General features: G+C 50.2%; 1 protein-coding gene across 2 annotated transcripts in view; it reads right to left on the bottom strand.

Moving 5' to 3' along the window:
• Positions 1-2,266: 2,266 nt before the first annotated feature.
• The window catches only part of DNAAF8 (dynein axonemal assembly factor 8), a 1,512,143-nt gene continuing 1,491,975 nt past the window's right edge, over positions 2,267-22,434 (bottom strand). For both annotated transcript variants that reach the window (XM_069646874.1, XM_069646873.1), the window contains exons 30-31: positions 6,782-6,851; positions 2,267-3,052 (exon numbers count right to left, since the gene is read on the bottom strand). In XM_069646874.1, coding sequence (XP_069502975.1) covers positions 2,975-3,052; positions 6,782-6,851 — 148 coding nt within the window. In that variant the 3' untranslated portion in view covers positions 2,267-2,974. The remainder of the gene's footprint in view (positions 3,053-6,781; positions 6,852-22,434) is intronic.

Below are 22,434 nucleotides of genomic sequence, written 5' to 3'. Positions count from 1 at the left end.
CCACAATGTTAACTGTGTTGCTTGATCGGAGGTGGATAGCTGAAGTTTGGCAGATATGGATGGGGGTGGCAAAGTGATCTAGCCAAAGTAACTTGAGAAGAGGCTTAGTTCGGCTGTGCAATGCTTGACGGTGTGGGAGCAGAGGAAATCTCTCTTGGTGTCCTTGGCTGTCGGCCTAAAGATGAGAATGAACACTGTGCCTTGCGTTGCTGAAAGGGAACTGGCCTGGGAGGGGTTGCATGGATGTGAATGATGGTGGTTCTTGGAGTGTGGCGGGACACCTAGATGTGTGAATGACTGAGACTGTGCCAGGCTTATGCATGCAATGAACATGCAGAATGCTGCTGCCCGAGGGGTGTGAGCATGCTGCGGCACTGGGTTCAGGTGTTACTCTGAAGACTTGCCTAGACTGGAGAACTCTAGGAGATGAAAAAGAAGGATATCCTTGAACATTTCGGAAGAAAAAAAACGAATGTAGAAATTACCAAATGTTTTGGACCGAAAAACGAAAATTACTCTTTGCTTTTTTAACCTTTTTTTAAGATAATGCGGTTGAAGTCCACCCGCGCCATCTCGCCCCCCCCACCCTAACAGATACCCTTACCCCACCACCCCCCTATTATTTACCATACATATATTAAAATACCTACAATTTTTCGGTCTAAAAAATTCGGTCATTTGTCCTTCGGTTTTTTTGCATTCGTTTTTTTTCCTACAGATTCAAATAAAGAATGCAGGAAAAGACCGACCACAGAGTGGCACTGGCCTCCATGAGACATATTAAATGCCTCAGCCACCAAAAAACAATGCAGGAAAAGACACACCACAGAGTGGCGCCGGCCTCCATGAGACATATTAAGGGCCTCAGCCACCAAAAAAGAATGCTGGAAAAGACCGACCACAGAGTGGTGCTGGCCTCCATGAGACATATTAAATGCCTCTGCCACCAAAAAAGAATGCAGGAAAAGACCGACCACAGAGTGCGCTGGCCCCCATGAGACACATTAAATACCTCAGCCACCAAAAAAGGATGCAGGAAAAGACACACCACAGAGTGGCGCCGGCCTCCATGAGACATATTAAGTGCCTCAGCCACCAAAAAAGAATTCAGGAAAAGACCGACCACAGAGTGGCGCTGGCCTCCATGAGACATATTAAATGCCTCTGCCACCAAAAAAGAATGCAGGAAAAGACCAACCACAGAGTGCGCTGGCCCCCATGAGACACATTAAATACCTCAGCCACCAAAAAAGGATGCAGGAAAAGACACACCACAGAGTGGCGCCGGCCTCCATGAGACATATTAAGTGCCTTAGCCACCAAAAAAGAATGCAGGAAAAGACCGACCACAGAGTGGCGCTGGCCTCCACGAGACATATTAAATGTCTCAGCCACCAAAAAACAATGCAGGAAAAGACCGACCACAGAGTGCGCTGGCCCCCATGAGACACATTAAATACCTCAGCCACCAAAAAAGGATGCAGGAAAAGACACACCACAGAGTGGCGCCGGCCTCCATGAGACATATTAAGTGCCTCAGCCACCAAAAAAGAATGCAGGAAAAGACCGACCACAGAGTGGCGCTGGCCTCCATGAGACATATTAAATGCCTCAGCCACCAAAAAACAATGCAGGAAAAGACCGACCACAGAGTGCGCTGGCCCCCATGAGACATTAAATACCTCAGCCACCAAAAAAGGATGCAGGAAAAGACACACCACAGAGTGGCGCCGGCCTCCATGAGACATATTAAGTGCCTCAGCCACCAAAAAAGAATGCAGGAAAAGACCGACCACAGAGTGGCGCTGGCCTCCATGAGACATATTAAATGCCTCAGCCACCAAAAAAGAATGCAGGAAAAGACCGACCACAGAGTGGCGCCGGAATCCATGAGACATATTAAATGCCTCAGCCACCAAAAAAGAATGCAGGAAAAGACCGACCACAGAGTGGCGCCAGCCTCCATGAGACATATTAAATGCCTCAGCCACCAAAAAAGAATGCAGGAAAAAACCGACCACAGAGTGGCGCCGGCCTCCATGAGACATATTAAATGCCTCAGCCACCAAAAAAGAATGCAGGAAAAGACCGACCAAGTGGCGCTGGCCTCCAGGAGACATATTGAATGCCTCAGCCCCCACCACCCTTTGCCTTTACTTCAGCAAGGTGTTAGTCCACCCAGGATGTATATTACAATCCTTTTTGAGACCCTTAGCACATCTTCATGCAGGGCTCAAAACACCTGAAATGTAAAGCATACACACTCAATACTTAAACCGCAAGTTTATTTTAAGGTCAACTATAAATAAAAATTCACGGCGTCTTAAACATTTTTGTTTTGTTTCACAGAACATTAAATACATATTTAAAGGAGAACATCACTCCAAATATAATCGTATTACTGTTGATGTAACAATGAGGGTACTAGTAGTAACAGGTGAATGGAAGCAGGAGTGCGTCCATTAGCAGGTCCTGTGCAGCAGCCCGATTCCTGCCACCTACCAAGCCCTGCCTAGGGTAGGTAGCAGTGGAGGCCCAAAGTGCTCATCCCAATACAAACAGTTCCACTGGTGTGAGGCTGGAAGACGGGGACCCAAGTTGAGGCCACAAAGAACGGCTTGACCAGAATGGCCAGACTCTGACCCGCGTTAGTTGGGGCTTGCATTTGACACTCACAAAAGGCAACAGGAATCAATTTTTCTCTGGTATCTTTCTTTTTTTTTTTTAAATAACAAAAATCGAGTTAAAATGCATCAGTGCTTTCCAGGAGGCGAAGTTGATCCAAGTGAAGGCTCTCGGACAGGAAGCGGGGAGGCTGAAAGTACAGAAGATTCCATCCTATCACTTCTTTAAAGATAAGCAGCGGGGTAAAAGAAGAGTGACAGACAGGTGTGCAGGTGAGGAAGAAACAGAAGGAGCAGCAGGGGGTGGTGGTTGGATGGGATGGGCTGCTGGGAAGGCCTCATGGTCCTTGCTACACGGCCTTCTCTACCATCTGATGAATGCTGTCCAGGGTGAGAGAGTCGAAGAAGCAGCACAGGAGCTCTTCAGCCTAAGGACAGAAAGACAACAAACAGTGCCATGGGCTGAATGCATGCTGATAACACAAATAGAGAACAACAACAACTGACAACCACAATAGTTTTGGTTTTTGAATATTCATTGTATACGGATTTGGCTAGCGTGAGGGTAAGTACAGGAGCACACCGGGTGAATGGGATGATGATCTGTGCCTCTGATAGTGCTCTCAGCTTAAGAGGACTATGGAATCCCTGCCCTCAGACTGAAACGCAGTGCATGGACATGTGTGGACCCATGCAAGGATGCTGCACTTACGCACTAGTGTTCCTGCGCTAAACTGCAGCGTCCCTGAACAAGTCCCCGAGAGCGCTGGCTATGTCCGCAAACAGCCAAAAGGAATACTTGCTAAGGCGGAGAAGAATGACTCCACCCTTCCTATTCTGGAAAGGAAAAGTGTGGCCTTCTCGTAGTTGCAAAGATGGCCGCCCTTTTTCAAAGTATCAAAAGTGCACCTCTCCACAATAGGTTAGGCTATTTGGTGTTTGTAATGTCCTAAGGTGCCTTGTCTGTGGCCTGAATCATAATGTACAACCTACATGCAATGGTCATTAGGTCAAATAAGGGACCCACCCCATTTTCAGAATAACCCATGGGCGGCCCGGGGTGCCACTGACACCACCAGGATGAGACTGCAGCCCAATTCCTATTTCCCTCTACAGGCGCCACTATGACCGTCCCTGCGCTCAGGAGCACTGGCCTAGAAAAATACTTTTGCACCCACTGCTAAAATGGCTGCCACCAGCTAATGGACTCATGTTCCCTCAAACACTTCACTTTGAATCAAACAATTCACAAATGCACTGTGCATGGACTATGGCAAAGATAAGCACAGATTGTGTGTATACATTGCCTGTTACACTGCTTCATAACACCGAGGTTAATATTAGGATTGTTAATGGTAAACAATGTACAAACCCCGAAGGATGACAAACTGAGTTGGCCTTTCTGGGAGTTGTGCATGTCACTTGCAGTGGGAACACGTCTGTCACCAAGAACCTAACTCAGTGGGGATGTGTGTCCTATAAGCTGGGCAGATGCCGTGGCGACCAGTCGCCTGTAATGGGAAATACTGCCGGAGCGGTCACAGGCACTTAAGGTAGGATCATGCGGATTGCTTGTAGGGGACCAGCCCTGGAGCCAGTCAGGGAAATGCCGCTGGACTGGGCCCGAGCTGCCTTCTGCATCTTGAATATCTCCCTTAGTGCATGAGGCGCCCTCGTACCATCCCATCTGATTTCCGACGTCGTGAAGCGGATGCACTATGCAAGGAACACACGGATCACTAACCCACAGTACAGCACGAAGCATTAACGTGCTTCAGGACGCAGTGTGTAATCTGGCACGCAAGTCCCCATAGAGTGCCCTGCTCCCGCTACATTAGAGGCTGCGCATGCATAACAATTCCTTCACCTGCTTGTGTTTGGGAGGTTACCACGTTCATTCTGCTGGGCCTGAATCAGGGCCCCATCTGGCCTTGCCATTGCTTGGTGGGGCCCAACACTGATGCAGAGTGTCTCTTTTAGGTCTACCGCTTACCAGCAACATTTTCTCAGCAGTACCTTTTCTCATAATTAGAGCCTGTCAACTCCAGTCAACGAAGTTGCCTTGCCTCTGGATCAGAAGATCCCTGCCAGTGTCCACTGCCTTCAAGTTGCCGGGCATCACACCGACAGGCCAAGGTCTACAGGGCTACAATTCTCTGGCAACCTGCTCTACCTTCCTCCCATGGCGAGAATCACCGTCAAAGTGATTGGCTGTGGACCAAGGACAGACAACAGGCCCCTACAGCCCTCGCCCGCTGTGTGGCACTGAATTGCGTCTCCGTGTAGCTTAGGCCGTGCTCTGTCAGCTCGGTTCATGTTAATGATGGTGGACAATGCTTCGGAGGTCCTTCCCAGATCCATCGTCGAACAGCCCTAACCATGTAGCCACAAAGCCTTTGCTTGGGAGTCCACTTCCACAGCTCCTTTGTGATCCAAAACAACGCCCTAATACTTTAGCCTCCTACTATGTGGCTTAGAAAAGTATTAAAGGCAATCTATGTCACCAATCAGTGCATGCGGAATGCCACTACATCACCAATCAGAGGATGGCAGGCTATGTCATCAATTAGGATATGGCAGAATAGCAAGCTGCACATCCAAAAGCATATGCCAGAATGGCAGACTATATCCCCAGTCAGAGTAGGGCATAATGGCAGCCCATTTCACCAAAGAAGGTATGACGGAGTGGCAGGCTATGCCACCAATGCGGTATGGTGGAACAGGAAGCCACCTTACCAATCCGGGTATAGCAGAAGTGCCGGCGATGTCACCATTCAACGTATGCCAGAAGGGAATGTTATGTCAACAATGAGGGTATGGATAAAGGGTAGTCTGCGTCAATCATGAAGGTCCGGCAGAAGGCAGAGTAACACTACCTATATTTAAAAAGTAGCCTTTAACCATTTCCTCTACCTCCTTATCCTCCCATACGCCCTGTCAGCTTGGGGACATTAAGAGGTGTGCACCTTGCAAAGGCCCGTGCACCCCCTCTAACATCAGCTCTTGGGCTTTGGCAAACCTATATGAAAAGAGAGAACGGCATCAAGATGGATATTGCAGTGCACACATTGTGGAAAAGAGGGAAAGATTGGCTGTCCTAAGATGAATTATAACTTGCTGTCATGCTCCTTTCACTGTCACCCCCTGATTCCTCCAACCTTCTCTTTCTCTTACCGCCTTGTTCTCTCCCCCCCCCCCCCCATAGTTCTGTGAAGCTCTACATACACATGCAGGCTCAGCATTATTCATAGGTAGCCTGCGCAGTCAGTCGCCCAGAGCCCTGCGCTGCTGGGAGCACCCCAGGCGGCAGGTTCCCCCTGTACACTAGCTGCCTCAGGAGTCAAGTCTGGCGGGACTGCTTCCAACTGTAAGGCCCTGCTTCTTCCTCCGCAAGGCCGTACCAGCTCAAGCCTACCCCCAGTGAGGCACTGATGGATCCCCCATTACTCCGTGAAGGTCTGTATTTAACACCTCTCCAACCCAGAAGCCCTGCCTGATGCAGATTCGCCCACCCCCACAAATTCTCCCCCATTTACCCCCAGTACCATCCTGCAGACAAACCATCTCATGAGGTCCTTCACAAACTCCTTTCATCTCCTTCCCAAGGACAGATTATCCCCCATGAGGTCTTGCTCATGGATTAACCCCTCCAGTCCAACCCCCCACTCCCAGCACCCTTCCCTGGCCTGCATATCACTCCTGTGACCCCCTCCCCATGACCTTGCCTTCAGATTATCCCTTCCCGGCGAGGACCCTGCAGACAATATCACTCTTATCAAGCACTCACTATTTTTAAAACCTTTTCTATCTGAATTCCTGAAACCTCAGTTTTCCCCAGGAGTCGTTTGTGAATAGTACATGTGTGAAGAACCAACGAGAGACACCTTATATTCAACTATATGCCGGCCGCAGTGTAGCTTTAAGGACAAAAGAGACAACGGACTTGACCCTGAAGGTCGCCCTACTCTCCAGCAGCCCCTACCTGTAATCTCTCCCTGAATCCCCTGTAGAGATTTCGTGTCACTTCCTGTAACACCATTATGTGTTAAACTTGATGGGGGGAGGCGCACTTCTTTTTCACTCCGGGCACCACAAATTCTAAGGCTCGCCCTCTACATAACCTAGGAACCTATGCAAACCAGAAATGTTCTACTCACCTGTTTCTCTGACTCGGGATAGAGCAGTCGCTGGATGCAGTCCTGGACAGCATGCCTCTGAAAGTCAGCACTAGAAGGGAGAACAAGGAAGATGCATGTTTCATTAGACTGCTAAGTGGCCATTAGGGGGGACAGCATCATCAAGTCTACATGGTATGGGCCGGATTTCTCAATGCCATATCAAAAATATACATATATCCAATCCACCCTTCAAAATTTTTTGTCTAATGCCCAGCATATGTATTTCCGATGTATATGTTAAACTGGTATGCAAAAATACATTCTGCCCCCTGGGGTACCTGTAATTCCTTAAGTACAGGCTAATGGCCATGAGCTGTCACTGTGTCAGGACAAGAACTGTTAAAACTGCAACCTTTTGGTTTAAAGCCTGTACTTTGTACACCTACCTGGCATTTTAAAAGCCTGCCTTTTTGGAATACTCCCTTTTTTGTGATTTAATTGGCAGAGTGTTGTATCTGGTGGCAGCAGGTGAGAATGTGGCATATTTCATGTTGAGCTGCAAAATCAAAGGCCCACAAGGCTTCTGTTAGGCAGAATCATATGCAGTACCCGTTGGGAACACCACACACAATTAAGACTACAAGTGTAAGTACAATTTCACCTTTGGTACAAGCCTGTACTACACAGTAGTAGCGATGGCTGAGCAGCCAGACTTATCTCAAGAGTAAAGTGAGCAGTACAAGAGTTTACACAAAGGACAACAATTACTATGACTCAAACAAACACTGATCCAAGGTTTCTGAGTAAACGAATATACATTTATTTACACAAAAAAGGTAGCAGGCGCCCCTCTCTCGAAAGAACAAGGCATGATAACCTACCTGTTCAGTGGTTATTAACCACATTGAGAGTTCGCAGCCATTGCTTTTTGCTCACTGTACCTTCACAGATGGGAAATATCCATTTGCATATCAGTCTTTGTCCCGCCCACAAGGGCAGTCCAGCACCGAAATGCTATGGCAATTGCTCTCTGAACAAGAGTACCATCAGCAACCCCATACACGTGTTTCAGCCTTGTTGGGCATCATCAGTGAGGTGAAGCTGAGCCTCTCTAAGCACAGTGAGCAGGGAGTCCACATCTGGTTGCCCCCAGGTAACCTAGGGTGACCAACCCCAAGTTCCTTTCAAAAATACAAAAAAGGTAGCAGGCGCCCCTCTCTCGAAAGAACAAGGCATGATAACCTGTTCAGTGGTTATTAACCACATTGAGAGTTCGCAGCCATTGCTTTTTGCTCACTGTACCTTCACAGATGGGAAATATCTATTTGCATATCAGTCTTTGTCCCGCCCGCAAAAAGCAATGGCTGCAAACTCTCAATGTGGTTAATAACCACTGAACAGGTTATCATGCCTTGTGCTTTTCGAGAGAGGGGCGCCTGCTACCTTTTTTGTATTTTTGAAAGGAACTTGGGGTTGGTCACCCTAGGTTACCTGGGGGCAACCAGTCGTGGACTCCCTGCTCACTGTGCTTAGAGAGGCTCAGCGTCACCTCACTGATGATGCCCAACAAGGCTGAAACACGTGTATGGGGCTGCTGATGGTACTCTTGTTCAGAGAGGAATTGCCATAGCATTTTGGTGCTGGACTGCCCTTGTGGGCGGGACAAAGACTGATATGCAAATGGATATTTCCCATCTGTGAAGGTACAGTGAGCAAAAAGCAATGGCTGCGAACTCTCAATATGGTTAATAACCACTGAACAGGTTATCATGCCTTGTTCTTTCGAGAGAGGGGCGCCTGCTACCTTTTTTGTACATTTATTTACACCATCAGTTATAAAACAGTTCACTATCATAAAGCAGCAGAAAATCACAGTCTTAATATACAACAACAACCCTCAATCAATTCTGGACAAGTTAGGCTCAAAGGGAAGTGTGAGCATAATGACACTCCAGTAATTTAAAAGGGAGAAAAGACAAGGTTATTCAAAATCAATAGCACCAACAAGTTATAGACAGGGCAATCTAGAAAAGGCCACTACAACTAGGATTCAAGTCAATAGGTCTGGGCCAATGTTAATGGTTCAGAGTCTTTGCAGAGGATCACACAGTTCAAAGTAGTTTGCGGTTAAGTCTTTGCCAAGAGTTCAAAACGAAGTTGGTCGGAGGAAAAGTTAATCAAAGGAGAAGAGAAGGACAAGCCTTCGGAGAGGCAAAAGATTTCCTGTGCTTCCACCGCGGTCGGACGAAACGGACGACCAAATTTGCACAGTACCTTTAAAGAAGAAGAATGCTGTAGCTGAGGCAGTTGCTCCTGGCAGTTCCTGCAGGCTCACGGTTCCTGAAGCTTCTGTCGTGGTGACTAGAAGGACGATGGCTGGAAGGTCCTGTACTGCCCAGGGAAGAAGCCAGCAGCGGAGCAAAACGACAAATAAAAGGTGCGCACCTTAAAACCCAAACTGGTGCTCTTCCCACTGGCTATCCGATCTACTGCAGCGATGCACAGTAAATTCAACCAGGATGAGGACCGGTGTTTGGAGAGCTGGTTGTTCCGCCAAGCTCAAGGGGAGAAGATTCCTTGCAGATCTCCTCTGTCGTCGAAGTTTCAGGTGATTCGGAATTGCAGCAAGGCTTCACTGGATGTCCAGTAGTTGCAGCAGTCGTCTTCCTTCAGCTTCTCGTTGGTTCTCTCGTTCCAGTGGCGACTCTGTCTTCCAGTCCCAGAGACTGGCTTTTTATGCACAAAATCCCCCATTCACACAGCCTGGCTGTCAATCACAAAGCAGGGTGGCTGTCCTGGCAGGGCAGCCACCTAGCCAATCAAACAAGATTGCGACTTGGGTCTCCAAGGAGACCCTGTGCAGGGGGCCTCAAACCCCTCCCTCTGTCATGGGGCAAGACTCCAGAACCTGAGCAGGATAATGTTGGGACTGTCTATACACATGTATATGCTTGTGAAATGAAAATGCCAACAAAGGGTAAGAAACTACAGCCTTATAAAAGGCTTCTATGCCCTCATTGCAGGAACAGAGCCTACAAAACGACATCTCCCAAGCACCCCTGGGCCAGGAACTACTTAACTAGGCCCACGATGGGCGAGGCACATGCACGCGTGCACATCAAAGACAAAGCACGGGGCTTGTGCTCTAACACGCGACCAGAGAAGACGTGTTTACCGGAGCTCCGGCATCGGGGATCAGCACGAGGGGCCACACCCCGCCAATCTCCTCCACAGGCCCCTCGCCTGACTAAGATAAGTCGCGCTGCGCAAGGGGAATTGCAGAACTTAGTGGCATTACGGAGCGGAGTGCAGAGACCGCTAGAAGCAGCAGAGGGGCACGCGCAGGGGGTTCAGCCTGGCAACTTAAATCCCCCTGCTCATTTGAAAGCTAAGTTCATGTCGGACTAAATCTCCGTTGCCATAGATGTTAGCGGGGGTGCCGCGATAGCGCGCAGACTAAAGGACCACCGCCAAGAAGCAGTGCATATGCTTACCATAGTTAGCATACCTGATTAGCCACGCGGCGAACACTGCGTTCACCCTTGATTTGTGCGACTCATAAGTCGCGACTAGCCACGTGCGGCAGAAAGCACAAACTGTCGTCTGAGGGGGCGCATGTAACTAAAACCTAGCAATCCATGACATAGGTTCCATGCGGAGCCACGTGCGGCTAGGACCGCACAGCAATAGAGCAAAAATCATTGCGTTGCATGCAACTAACACGAAGGCTGGAGACAGAAGGCTAACTCTGAAGGGGGCACTAATCTGGCGCATGGGCTGTGTGTGTTATGTGTGAATGTGAAGAAACACGTGTAGTAATTCCTGCTCTCTTTGCAGCACTGATACTGCTCCAAAACCGGACCTGAGAGTGCGCAGGCAGGAGGCCAGCACTCACCCCAGAGCTAAGTGCCTTTCTACTTCACACTGTGTTGAGTGCATGTTTGTTTGAAATGTAATGTAACTGCATTTGATTGTGTTTTCCTGTGTCCCCTTGTCCTATCCACTTACCCTCTCCTGCACCTCTTTCCGGTGACCCTCGCAAGCTGAACCCATCCAACCAGCGATTCCCTAACCCTCTTTCCCCACTGGGGTCTCGGAGGCCTGTGTTGGCTTACGCTTGCAGGCACCCAGACCGCATGGGGGATGGTTGGTTCGTGCCACTCCTGGATCTGGAAGCCAGACCGCTGACACCCTTGCATCCTGCCCACCCAGACACTCAGGTGCCTAAGGAGGGCTTCTGTGCCGATGCCCACCAAAGGACGGCGAACAAAGGAACCAAACATGGCTTGGCGCGCAGAGTAAAACACTAGAGGGACCTTTACAAAAAGATATGGCCAAAGAACTCAACCAGAACCAAGTAAAATTAAACGTGGATTACCGGGTTTGAGTTTGAGGCTACCACCATAGCCTCTAACAGTACCAAAGGCTATTTTCATAGTCTGCGGTAGAATAAAAATGGTAGATCCCACTGCCACCAGCCAAATCTTAGAGAAAGGGGAACATACTAATGTTGCATGAGAATCAGACAAAAGGTGATAACTATTAACCCTTCCAGTACTCTATGGGAAGATAGGGTGTACTGGGTCTGTAAATTTAAAAAGACTAGTAAAGTCAATGGCAACTTTACAGGTTCTGGGAGACAGTCGTAAATCCCAGATAATGGAGTTTAAAGTCGGAAGTCTGAAAAGACAACCCTGTGTCAATGCACTAAAGGTGCTGGGTGACGCACAGTAAAAAGATGATGCCTATGGGGTGGGTGAGACTCCATAGCCCATGAGCATAAAAGTAAAACACATTGAAAATGAAAAGTTCAAAGCCCAAAAATATAGCAACAGAGCCGGAGGGCTCTAAGGTAAAGGGATTTTAGCACTTGTGTGAGAAATCTCGCTAACAGCTTCTTTAAAGTCATTCCATTTGTTTGGGTGGGAGTGAACTCCCTCCACCCTCCTGCAAGCCTTTCCTACTTAACGTCTAGGAACTCAGTCACACAGAGCCAGCATGATGGTTAGTGCCTGAGAAAACTACAGAGAGCTCTTCCTTTGCTTTTTTGCAAGTATATTGGCTTTAGAAATGTTTGCATAATTTTCTTTCAAACTCCCCCAACCCTTTCCACTGCAACTCAAGTTGAAGCCTTGTTGTTGGCGCTGCAGCCCACAAATAATGAATTTATGTCAATTCAAACTTTATAGAGATCTTCTTTAATGCCCAGTAAATTCAGTTCACATCTATATGTGTACTAGTTGTCAGTTTAAAACACATCCCACGAAGAGTAACAACAAACAAGGCAGCTTGCAATAGCCATCCCACGCCACCCAACTGATGCACAAGCAGATATCCATCAATATATTAAAAATAGTTAAATAAATAAAACTATCAGCAGGGCCACCTGACCGAAACGTCTGTGTCACTAGGAGTGGTAGACCGCGAGAATGTCTGCAAGGTAGGGCCTGAGACAGGACAAGCCATCTATGGGATGAGACCCAGTATTACAGAGCTGGGATGCTATCAAGCATGACAAACCACCTTCTCTTCTGCCCACGTTACTGGGGACTCTGGAGAAGATGGTTTCGCCCAATGCTCGGGAAATGGGCGCCCTATGTCTTGCAACCGTTTGTTAGGGGGCGTTGTCGTGCAGTAGGAATTTGGGAAGAATAAATAGTTGGACGGGATTGATCGTCTAGGATTATTGTTTTAGCCTAGAAAGGTGTTTGGCGGACAATCAAGTGAATTAATAGCCAACATACTTTTAGTATTGTGTAAAATTAAGCCTCACATTCATTTGAGTGCTGCTTACATTTGTATTTTTTATGTTATGTAGCATTTTTACCTTGATGGTATATATCAGTATATATTGTTGAATTAGTGCTTTTTTTATGGACAGTATCTTTTAATTAAAAAAATAACAGAATCTGTCTGCCAACCACAGATCCCACAAAGCCTTTCTTCCAGATCCTTGCATTACATGGTCTCCCGCAACCCTTCGGCTACAGTCCAGGCAGGGCCCTTTAACGAATTGCTGCCAACAAGCCTTTTCTCTTCCAAACATGCAATCCGCACAGATCGGGCTCATTGGTGTATCCACATTCGCTATCCATCGCTTGGCACTGCAGTTCCTGAATTCTCTCAAGTCCTCTCCTACCTTTGTCGCGTGTGCCCTTGATATCGGGGTGCCAACAGGAGGGAGTCCGATGCTGGTTCTTCCCCCAGGTCATTTGTCGATCTGAACTCCTTCACCACTGAGGCAATGACCGGAAGCCACCAATAAGGCAATGGCGTCCTTGCAATCGCTCACCTACTGAACAAGCTGCAACCAATAAGGACTTTGGGACATTGCCTGAAGGGCCCAGATGGAAGTGAAGGTTGAGGACCTGCCTTAAAGAACCCAATGAAAAACAGCCCGCCTTTCATCCTTTCAAAGCACAATAACAGGGCTCTATGGATGTCGGGCAGTGAAGGGGTCCCCCGACCCCCCAAAGGGGCGTTTGAAAGTAGATGGGGAAAAATATCTACTGAAATGTTGAAATATCATTAGACACAAAAGAAGGGTCTTCATAAGCAACCGTTTAAAAAGCACTGTTTGGCCATGCCATCATTTTGAATGAGACATATTGGTTGAAATGTAACCCCAAATAAGACATATGTGAAGATAGTGGGCGCTAAGAGAGACCAGAGATTGGGACAGGCAAAAATGTAAACCCTCATTAACTAAAGGCATGCAACTCGCCCTGTCATCCAGGTGCACAATATGTGTGCCCCATTCAACCACTGCCTTGGACACAAGTACTGGATGCCCAAGAAGTCAAAGGTGGGGTATTTCTTTCCATGGACCCTCAGAGGTGCCCACCATCACCTCGTGTGCACACAACTGGAATCATTACTCCATGTGAATCTTGAATACGGAAATGTGCTATATACATGTCCCCCTCTGTGGCTAAAACAGAAACTCCAGCTGGTGCAAAGTGGAGCTGATCACATATTGTGATGTGCTGTATGCTTCAGCTTCTAACCATATTCATGGATGTGCGGCGTCTAGCAATTGTTTTCACTGTGATATGAAAGCTCATCATTATGGCAGTCATAGATTTGCAGGCTATGCTGGGGTACTGCATTTGCATGTGTGTGTGGTATTTTGATTGATTGATTGATTGGTTGTTTATTTGTATAGTGCCTGTACACAATGTGTTTCAAAGTGCTTCAATGAGGGAGGGAACATGTGAGGATACAGTTACATTCTTACAGGTCCTTGAAACAAATCAGAACGTGAAAATAAACTATCATATCATATCAGATAGTACAAGTGCATGGAACACTAAGGGAGAGGAGGGGAAGGAAAAAAGGAGACAAGACAAGCAGTAACATTACTATGCCTGACGACAATTGTTGCAGTGCATGAATGACAAGAGGAGGGGGAGGAACAAGTGACTATCTGTAACGGTGTAGGTAGTGCTGGGGAAGGTGAGGGAGGAGAAGGCAAGGAGCGAAAGGGGGGGCAGACAAGCTGTTATCAGAAGTCAAGGACAAATGATAAGAGTAAGTGCTAAGATAAAAAGAAAAAAGGGGTGCAGGGGTAGGGTAGGATAAGAAAGCTGCAGAAGGCAGGTAGCTACTATTACTATGCAAGTAATATGGCAATTGAGGTAGTGCTGAACTTTGCACAGAACAGAGGGAGGGAAAGGACTGTCGCACAACTTGAGGACCTCAAAGAAGCGGCCTCTTACCACACTAAGGAGGTTGCATCCAATGTTAGGGGGTAGCACATTCTCAAGAGCGGGTCCAGAGGTATGGAATCCTCTGCCCCGTTACAAGGTGCACACCAACGCTCTCCCGATTCTGGTCCTGCTCTAAGCTCCCTTTCTCCTGCTTGGCTGGCCACCTTACAGTAGAGTTTAGTTTTTTTATTTGGTTTAAATTGTACAAGGTTCTATTTTACCCTTAAGTGGTGCATAGTTCAACTTAAATAAAGTTCACAGCGTAAGACAATGCTTAAAGCTGGATTATCCCCCTGGCTGAAGTAGCATCAACCCCGAAGCAAGTGTTCCAAGCCATCAGGTCAATAGGGCCCTGGGTCCAAAGACTTGCGAGCCAACACAGAGAACCACATTTAAATACCATACGGGAGGAGGGCTCTTAACAGGAGATAAAATTCGAAGAAGCCCATCAAAATGATTCAGAAAATAAGTACACACACTCTTTGTCAGAGTTTATATGCGTGCTAATGGAAGCCAAGCTAGTTCTGCACGAATCAACCTGAATTTCTGATCTGGTCATGTGAGAAATCAAGAATTGGGTGTCATCATGACAATAATGCAGAGAGCTCAACAGAATCTCGGCCACTTACTCCTTTCCCATGTCGTACCCAGTTCCAACAGGATCATACCCAAATACCACAGCCCATAACTGAGAAGTCCAAAATACAGAATTTCGAGAGCCCTATTTCACCATATATATATATGTGTGTGTAGGCTGGGTTAAGTTAATAAAAAAGGTGGTGGGGTATGTTCACATAGATGCGTTCCAACTGCCTGGATAATCTCCAGTTAACTCTTATCAACGTTGGATAACCATGAGTTAATTCCTCAGAAAGCAGACCGCCAAGTTTAGAAACTGAGGGCACAGGTGGAATACCAGTTTTTCCTGCAGAGAAATCAGTTTCTCCAAAAAAGAGCATTTGTTCACAGGACCAGCAGATCGGATGGCCAGGATCTGTTTGCCCGTGTTAAAGGGGCAACCCAAGCGGTATGTCAACTTCAGCAGGGAGCAGCTCTTAGAGGAAGGCGCAAGCATGAGCTTAGTTTGTGAGTTATAGGGAGTGCCCATCCCACTTAGAAACAGTAGAGCTTGTGGTGGTCCAAAGTTTCAAAAAACCACACAGAGAAACTCCGTGAACTTCCATGGCAGCACCATCCTGGAGCCAGATGGCCATGGAGAAGGCCAGGAGCAAAGGTCATAGAATAAAAGAGAAACTTTCTGGTCAAACCCCAAATTACGAAGATGAAACCAGAGACAGACTGGGGAAGAGCCTCTCTAGTCAAGCCTCAAGTTGAGAATGGCATTGCTGAAACCCAAGAGGAGGGAAAGCGGACGTACCCTGGGGTCCAACTGTTCATGTAGAGTCCAATGACTGGTCCTCACAAAATGAAGGAAAAGTGACAGGATGCTGGTGCTTGGTAGCAGAGTCCAGAAGGACCAATGGGAAGGCCTGATATCTCTACATCCTGCCATGAAAGGCTAGTTTTTTTTATTTTGTATATTATTTATTTATTATGCGCCAAAAACGCACAGGCATCAGGACGCAACATTGACACCGTCAGACAAAGGGATAGGGAAAGACTGTTGGATCCTGGATGATGGTGGTAGGGCTCATGATGAGTTTAGTTGATAAGGAACAAGTTACTTACCAGCATGGGTCTGGCATGGATTCACATGCTCATGAATATTCCCCGTCGTCAGGCTGGGAATCCTCAGTAAAGAAAAATCAGTATCAGTTTCGTTTCTGATCTGTCTTTCGTAGTAGTAACCAATCACTGATCTCTGCGTCATACTGACCACAGCCAATGACTGCCATCTCCCTAAGCCCCGCCTCTGGCAGCCATCTTCAGATTTGGTAGCACGTGAAGTGGCAGTATGACCAAGTGAAGAGCCACACAGGGGTAAGCGGGAGGGTTCGCATGTGAATCCATGCCAGACCCATGCTGGAGAACAACAGTTACAGGTAAGTAACTTGTTCCTTCTCCAACATGGGGTCTGGCATGGATTCACATGCTCATGAATAAAAGAATACATAGCAGTACACACATGCACAACCACGGGAGGTGGTAAAGGCTCAACATTAAGCATTACATCCAAAACTCAACATTAAGCAATTCTTACCTCCTCACCAGGCTCACCTTAGGCGAACAGGTTGCGCAGCACAGCTTGGCCGACCCTGGACTCCTCCCTGGAATCCCGATCGATGCAGTAGAATTTAGTGAAGCTGTGCGTCGACCTCCACGTAGCAGCCCTGCAGATGTCCAGCAAGGGCACACCAGATAGGAACGCCGTGGTAGCTGCGATCGCTCTGGTCGAATGGGCCCTCGGACGGCCAGGCAGCAGTCGGTTTGCCAACCGATGACAGTACATGATACAGCCGGAGAGCCATCTGGAAATGGAAGCCTTCGAGAGAGCCTTCCCCTGATTGACAGGTCCAAAGTTCACAAAAAGTTGTGATGTCTTCCGAAAACTCTTCGTGCGGTCCACGTAGAACTTCAGCGCTCTAGCCACATCCAGCGAGTGCAAAGTCCTTTCAGCCGGCGACAAAGGCGACGGGAAGAAAACAGGCAACACCAAGGGTTCGTTGAGGTGGAAGTCCGACGGCACCTTGGGCATGAAGGAGGGATGCGTCCTGAGCACTACCCTCGTGTCGTGAAAAGTCAAGTACGGGGGCTTGCAGGAGAGGGCCTGGATCTCTCCCACCCGTCGTGCGGAGGTGATGGCCACAAGAAACGCTGTTTTCCACGACAAGAACTTCAACGGAGCTGAGTGCAGAGGTTCGAACGGAGGTCCCATGAGCTTGGTCAGCACCACATTGAGCTCCCACGCCGGGGCCGGTGCCTTCACCGGCGGGAACGATCTGAACAGTCCCTTCATGAATTCTTTCACCAGACGATGAGACCACAAAGACGTCCGTCCCGTGGTTCTGGTGTATCGGGAGATCGCAGCAAGATGAATCTTGATGGAAGCGTGCGCCAGTCCAGCCTTGGCCAGCGTCAGCAGGTACGGCAGTACTTGAGGAGCCGTAATCCGTAGAGGGTTAAACTTCTGTGCGTGGCACCAGACAGAGAACCTCTTCCATTTGTGTCCATAGCATTTAAGAGTTGAGGACGCCCTGGCCTTTGCAAGAACCTCTCTGCAGTCGGCCGGTATGTCGTACCCTCCAAACTCTAACGCTGCAGGAGCCAGGCCTGCAAGTTCAGCGACTTTGGGTTGTGATGGAGGATGGCGCCTCCTTCCCTGAAGAGAAGATCCACGTCCACTGGCAGCTTGATTGACGGGGACGCTGACATGTCCAGAAGGTCCGGGAACCATATCTGCCTCGGCCACGCAGGTGCGACGAGGATCATCCTGCACCGTGACCTCTTGAGCTGGTTGATGAGCCGGATCAGCAGCGGCAATGGAGGGAACGCATATAGGAACAGGCCCTCCCAGGGGAACGAGAAAGCATCGCCCATGCTCCTCAGCTGGGGAAACCTGCAGGCGAACCTCCGGCACTTAGAGTTCGTCGCCGTCGTGAACAGATCGATCTGGGGTGTGCCCCACCGTCGGAAGAGGCGGTTCACTAGATCCTATCATAGTTCCCACTCGTGGCACAAGCGCAGCTCTCAGCTGAGCGAGTCGGCAATGGTGTTTTTTATCCCTGCCAGATGAAACGGCACCAGAAACATCACTTGGGCGACGGCCCAATGCCACAGATCCTGAGCCTCCTTGGACATGGCTGGGGATCTGGTACCGCCCTGCTTCCTGATGTAGAACATGGTGGTGGTGTTGTCGGTGAAGATCCTCACCACCTTGCCCTTGAAGGACGGAAGAAAGGACCTGAGGGCCCAAAACACTGCACGGAGTTCCAGGATGTTGATATGGAGGGACATCTCCGTCGGCAGCGAAAGACCCCTCGCGTGCAGATTTTCGGTGTGCGCTCCCCACCCTTCCAGGGAGGCATCCGTGGTCAATGTCTTCTGGTGGCCCGGGGTCTGGAAGTCCATGCCCGCCGGCAGATGCGCGCGGGTGCCCCACCACCGGATCGCTCGTCGGAAGCTCTCGTCGAGTGTGATCCTGTCCTCGAAGCTGCCTGTCGTCTGGATCCAGCGAGCGTCCAGGAACTCCTGCAACGGGCGCATCCGAAGCCTGCACAGGCGGATGAGATAAATGTAAGAAGACATCATTCCGAGGAGGGATTTGATGGACCTCACCCTGGCCGCGTCCGCAACCAGCATCCGCTCCAGCACCTTGCCCAAGATGGCCCTCGTCCTTTCCTCCGACGGAGAGGCCAGAAGCGCCACTGTGTCGAGTTTTGCTCCCAGAAACAGCGCGTCTTGCGCGGGCACCAGGTGGGACTTGGCGTAGTTTATGGCGAGTGGGTAGTTGGACGGTCCTCGCCGTGTGCTCCGCGGCGAGCTCCTTTGTCTTTGCTCAGATGAGCCAGTCGTCCAGGTAGGGGTAGACGTGGATCCCCTCCAGGCACAGCCGCGCCGCCACCGGTGCGAGGCACTTGGTGAACACCCTGGGTGCCGACCTCAATCAGAAGGGAAGGGCTCTGAACTGGTAGTGACGCCCTTGGACCACGAATCTGAGAAACTTTCGGTGTCCCTTTAGGATGGGGATATGGTAAGTAAGGCATCCTCCAAATCCAACGACGACAGGAAATCGCCCTCCTCCAGTTGACCCAGGACGTGCTGGAGGGTGACCATCTGGAACTTCTGTGCCTTGATGAATTTGTTCAGTCGTCGTATGTCCAGGATGGGACGCCATCCTCCCGTCTTCTTCTTCACGAGAAAGTATCTTGAGTAAACTCCGGAGCCCAGAAGCCTCTTTGGGACGAGCTCGATGGCGCCTTTCTTGAGCATCGCCTTTACCTCCAAGAGAAGTTGAGGGACGTGATGTTCCTTCCTTGCCACGGGGGGACGCGCGGGCACTTCTTTAGAAACTCGAGCGCGTGACCCTGGGCCAGGGCGTCCAGCACCCAATGGTCGGTGGAGATGGACTCCCACACGCTGACGAAGTTCGCCAGCCGGCCTCCCACCGGGGTGCTTGGGTGGGGGCCCGACCCCACGGCCGGTTCTGTCCTGCTTCGACGAGGCTTTGCCGCCTTGTCCTCCTTGGCGACGACGGCGGGGTCCGCCCTACTTGCCTCGTCCCCTGTAGGCTTCCTGTGACGACGAACGGGCCGCTTCGATAGGTGGAAAATCCGCCGCCGGAAACTTTGGAGGCACCCTGCTTGCCTCCGCCGCTCCAAAAGGGCGGCCGTCGTTGCTGGAGAACACCAAGAGCCCGGGCCGTCTCCGTGTACGTCTTGATGGCTTGTAGGGAATCGTCCACTGTTTTCCCAAACAGGTTGCTCCCGTCGAACGGCATGTCCAAGACTCTGGTCTGCACATCCTGACGGAAGTCAGTTGCCTTGAGCCATCCACGCCGTCTAAGGCACACGCCGTTGCCCAACTGGCGAAATCCAGTGTCAGCGATGTCCGTCGCTATCGTAATGGCGTGGTCCGACGCCACTTCTCCTTCCTGCAAGATCTCTAGGGCCTCCGCCCTCTTGTCGTCTGGTAGGAAATCCAGCAGGGGGGCGATTTTGTACCACAACTCCCTGTCGTAGCGGGCTACGATAGCCAAGACGTTAGCAGCCTTAATCGTCATCGCTGCCAATGAGATGACTCTGCATCCCATCGTGTCCAACTTCTTTCCCTCGCCGTCCGGCGGGGAGGTTGACGTAGAGGCCGAGGCGCCCCCCGCTTTCTTCCTGGCTGCCGCGGAGACGACCGAGTCCGGGGTCGGCTGTACCCGAAGGCACAAGGGGGCCGCGTCCGGGACCCGGTACTTCTTCTCGTACCGATCCCTTCTCGCAGGCATTGTGGATGGGTTCTTGAGGAGGGCGAGATCCTCATCCCAGATATCGTCCAGTAGAGGCACAGCGAGGACCGTCTTCCTCTTGGTCTCGTGCCGTTGATAAAGGAAACCTTCCTTCTTCTCTTCCGGGCAGAGCTGGAAAAGCTCGGATGCCCTGGCGATCATGGCATGAAACGATCCAATCTCGTCGGGTGGGGAAGCCCGGGGAGGAGGTGACGACGGGAGATCCTCGTTGTAAACCTCGTCGTCTGTACCCGTCGCGGCCGTGTCAGTCCCCGTATCATCCCCACGGGTCGTGGACGGGGAGGAGGGCTGAGCAGGGCGCGATGGTTGAAAAGGAGGTGGAGGATGAATCCTTCTTCTCTTAGGAGGAGGGCTCCCAGAAGGGCCTGGCTCCGGGTCCCCTGTAGGGAGAGGTTCCTCCGTTGGTGGTAACGGCAATCTCGTCCTTATCTCCGAGCATAAGGACTGTATAGCCAACAAAATGGCCGCCGAGTTGTCTTGCGACACTGGTTGAGGGGAGTCCGACGGGCGGTCAGGAGCCCCGTCGGCACCCTCGACATTCTCGTCGTCTCCTACGTCGGGGTCCCTCCCGACGGACTGGTCTTCTTCCACGCCAACGCCGTGGCTTAAGACTTCGATCAGCTCCTGCTCAGAGATTGAGGCCGAGTCCACGACGACCTCCTGCCCCCCCTTTTTCTTCTCCATCGGAGGTTTCACGGGGGTCCTGCCGATGGGCATGAAAGAGGACTCCCTCTGCGGTGGCAGGGAGACCCTGGGCCCCGAGGTCGCCACCACTGGTGTAGCCTCCACAGGCTGAGCCAGGGCCGCCGCGACTGTCTCGATAGAGGCCTTGGCCGGATGGATTAAGGCTTTCACCATCTTAGGTGCGCTCACCGCCTTCTCCTTGGGGGGAGGTCACCGCCTCGCTCCCCCTCCGATGGGACCTTCGAGCTCGACCAGGGTCTCTCCAGGAGCTTTGCCGGGTGTTGGCCTTCCTCTTACCCGAGCCAGAGCATTGGCTCGTGGTTGATGGCGCCGGGGAGGATGCGCCCTGCCTGGTGCCCGTAGAGCCCGACCGTTCGGCGCTCCCGGGGCCAGCGGACTCGCGGTGCTTGGCCTTCTGTTGGACCCCCGTCGCCGGGGCGCCCTCAAAGTTCTTAGAAGACCGCTCGGACTTCTTCTTCTTTTCGCCTGACGGGCTCTTCCCTTCCAGCCAGTTGATGAGACGCAGATGGCGGTCCTTCATGGTCCGCTCCGACATATTGTCGCAAAACGCACAGTCCTTTTCCACGTGCGTCTTGTCCTCATGCAGGCAGTAGAGGCAAAGGGAGTGTTCGTCATCCTTAAAGACATTCTGAAGCTGGCATCCAGGGCAGACCCTGAACAGCTTTCCGGGCGTCGAGCTTCCCTTCTCCTGGGCCATGATCGAGATGGGCCTGAGAAACATCTGGAGTCCTCCAAAAGCGTGGCTTGACGAAATCTTCACCCTTGAGGGGCGTAGAAGAATCTGACACGGGTCCCCGTTGATCGGATAAAGAAACGGTGGAGCTTGAGGCTCTTTTGACCGAAAAAGAGAAAATTTTCCTAAGAAAAAGCGTGAAAAAAGCACTAAAGCTCGAGAGCAATAGCACGAGGATCCCAACACTTGAACGTGCGGTAAAAATCTGAAGATGGCTGCCAGAGGTGGGGCTTAGGGAGATGGCAGTCATTGGCTGTGGTCAGTATGACGCAGAGATCAGTGATTGTTTACTACTACGAAAGACAGATCAGAAACAAAACTGATACTGATTTTTCTTTACTGAGGATTCCCAGCCTGACGACGGGGAATATTCATGAGCACCTGCCCCACCCCTTTGATCGTTGATAGCCCGAACAAGACACCAAAGCTGCATTGGACGAGTGGAGTGCTCTTATGGGTGAATAGCGAGTAATTAGAGCTTTAAGATATTGTGGCATGTTCCCGTAAAGGCACCAGTGCACCAAGTTGGCAGCTTTAAAATGAATGCGCCTTTAGACCGGGTGCCAGTCAAGAGCTTTCCTGTGTCTGAAATGTGTTCTCTTCTCTGGATCCTCTTGATGATCCGTACAGC

Source organism: Ambystoma mexicanum, chromosome 2q, assembly GCF_040938575.1.
Source record: "Ambystoma mexicanum isolate Mex_15411 chromosome 2q, UKY_AmexF1_1, whole genome shotgun sequence".
In the NCBI taxonomy this organism is placed as follows: domain Eukaryota; kingdom Metazoa; phylum Chordata; class Amphibia; order Caudata; family Ambystomatidae; genus Ambystoma; species Ambystoma mexicanum.
Note: the sequence above shows the minus strand (reverse complement) of the source record. Positions and strands in the feature narration are given on the sequence as shown.